Source organism: Rhincodon typus, unplaced genomic scaffold (assembly GCF_021869965.1).
Source record: "Rhincodon typus isolate 14 unplaced genomic scaffold, sRhiTyp1.1 hic_rhity00009597, whole genome shotgun sequence".
Taxonomy (NCBI): domain Eukaryota; kingdom Metazoa; phylum Chordata; class Chondrichthyes; order Orectolobiformes; family Rhincodontidae; genus Rhincodon; species Rhincodon typus.
In genome coordinates, this window is record NW_025975235.1 from 5,547 (window position 1) to 6,261 (window position 715).

The following is a 715-nucleotide window of genomic DNA, read 5'->3' on the forward strand; positions in this document are numbered from 1 at the left end:
CTCTCTCTCTCCCCTCCCCTCTCTCCCAACCTCTCTCCCCCCACCTCTCTCCCTCCCTCAGTCTCTCTCTCTCTCTCCCCTCCCCTCTCCCCCAACCTCTCTCCCCCCACCTCTCTCCCTCCCTCAGTCTCACTCTCTCTCTCCCCTCCCCTCTCCCCCAACCTCTCTCCCCCCACCTCTCTCCCTCCCTCAGTCTCACTCTCTCTCTCTCTCTCTGTGTGAAGGAGCTGTGCGATGTTGATGGGTGTGTCAGCAAGACTTTACAAAGAGCGGTTAAAGCAGGAAGGAATGGGCACCCACGAGAAAGCCGTCAAGTTCCTAAACCAGGATTACGAGGCCTTGAAGCAGGAATGCCTGGAGAACGGGACGCTGTTTGAAGACCCACAGTTTCCAGCTGCCCCCACGAGCATCGGCTTCAAGGAACTAGCCCCACACAGCTCCAAAACCCGCGGCATTGCCTGGCAAAGACCACAGGTTAGAACTCTTCACCCAGCCCAGACCCCACTGCACACGGCTCTCTGTCACTCCCTCACACTCACACTCCCTCACACTCACACTCCCTCACACTCACACTCCCTCACACTCACTCCCTCACACTCACTCCCTCACACTCACTCCCTCACACTCACTCCCTCACACTCACTCCCTCACACTCACATTTCCTCCCTCACACACTCACTCCCTCACACTCCCTCTCACACTCACACTCCCTCTC

General features: G+C 58.0%; 1 protein-coding gene across 1 annotated transcript in view; it reads left to right on the plus strand.

The window, feature by feature from the left end:
* Positions 1–129: 129 nt before the first annotated feature.
* LOC125482382 (calpain-1 catalytic subunit-like) overlaps positions 130–715 on the plus strand; it is a gene marked incomplete at its 3' end in the record, with an annotated part of 1,949 nt that continues 1,363 nt past the window's right edge. Inside the window, exon 1 of the mRNA XM_048594452.1 lies at positions 130–474. Coding sequence (XP_048450409.1) covers positions 235–474 — 240 coding nt within the window. The remainder of the gene's footprint in view (positions 475–715) is intronic.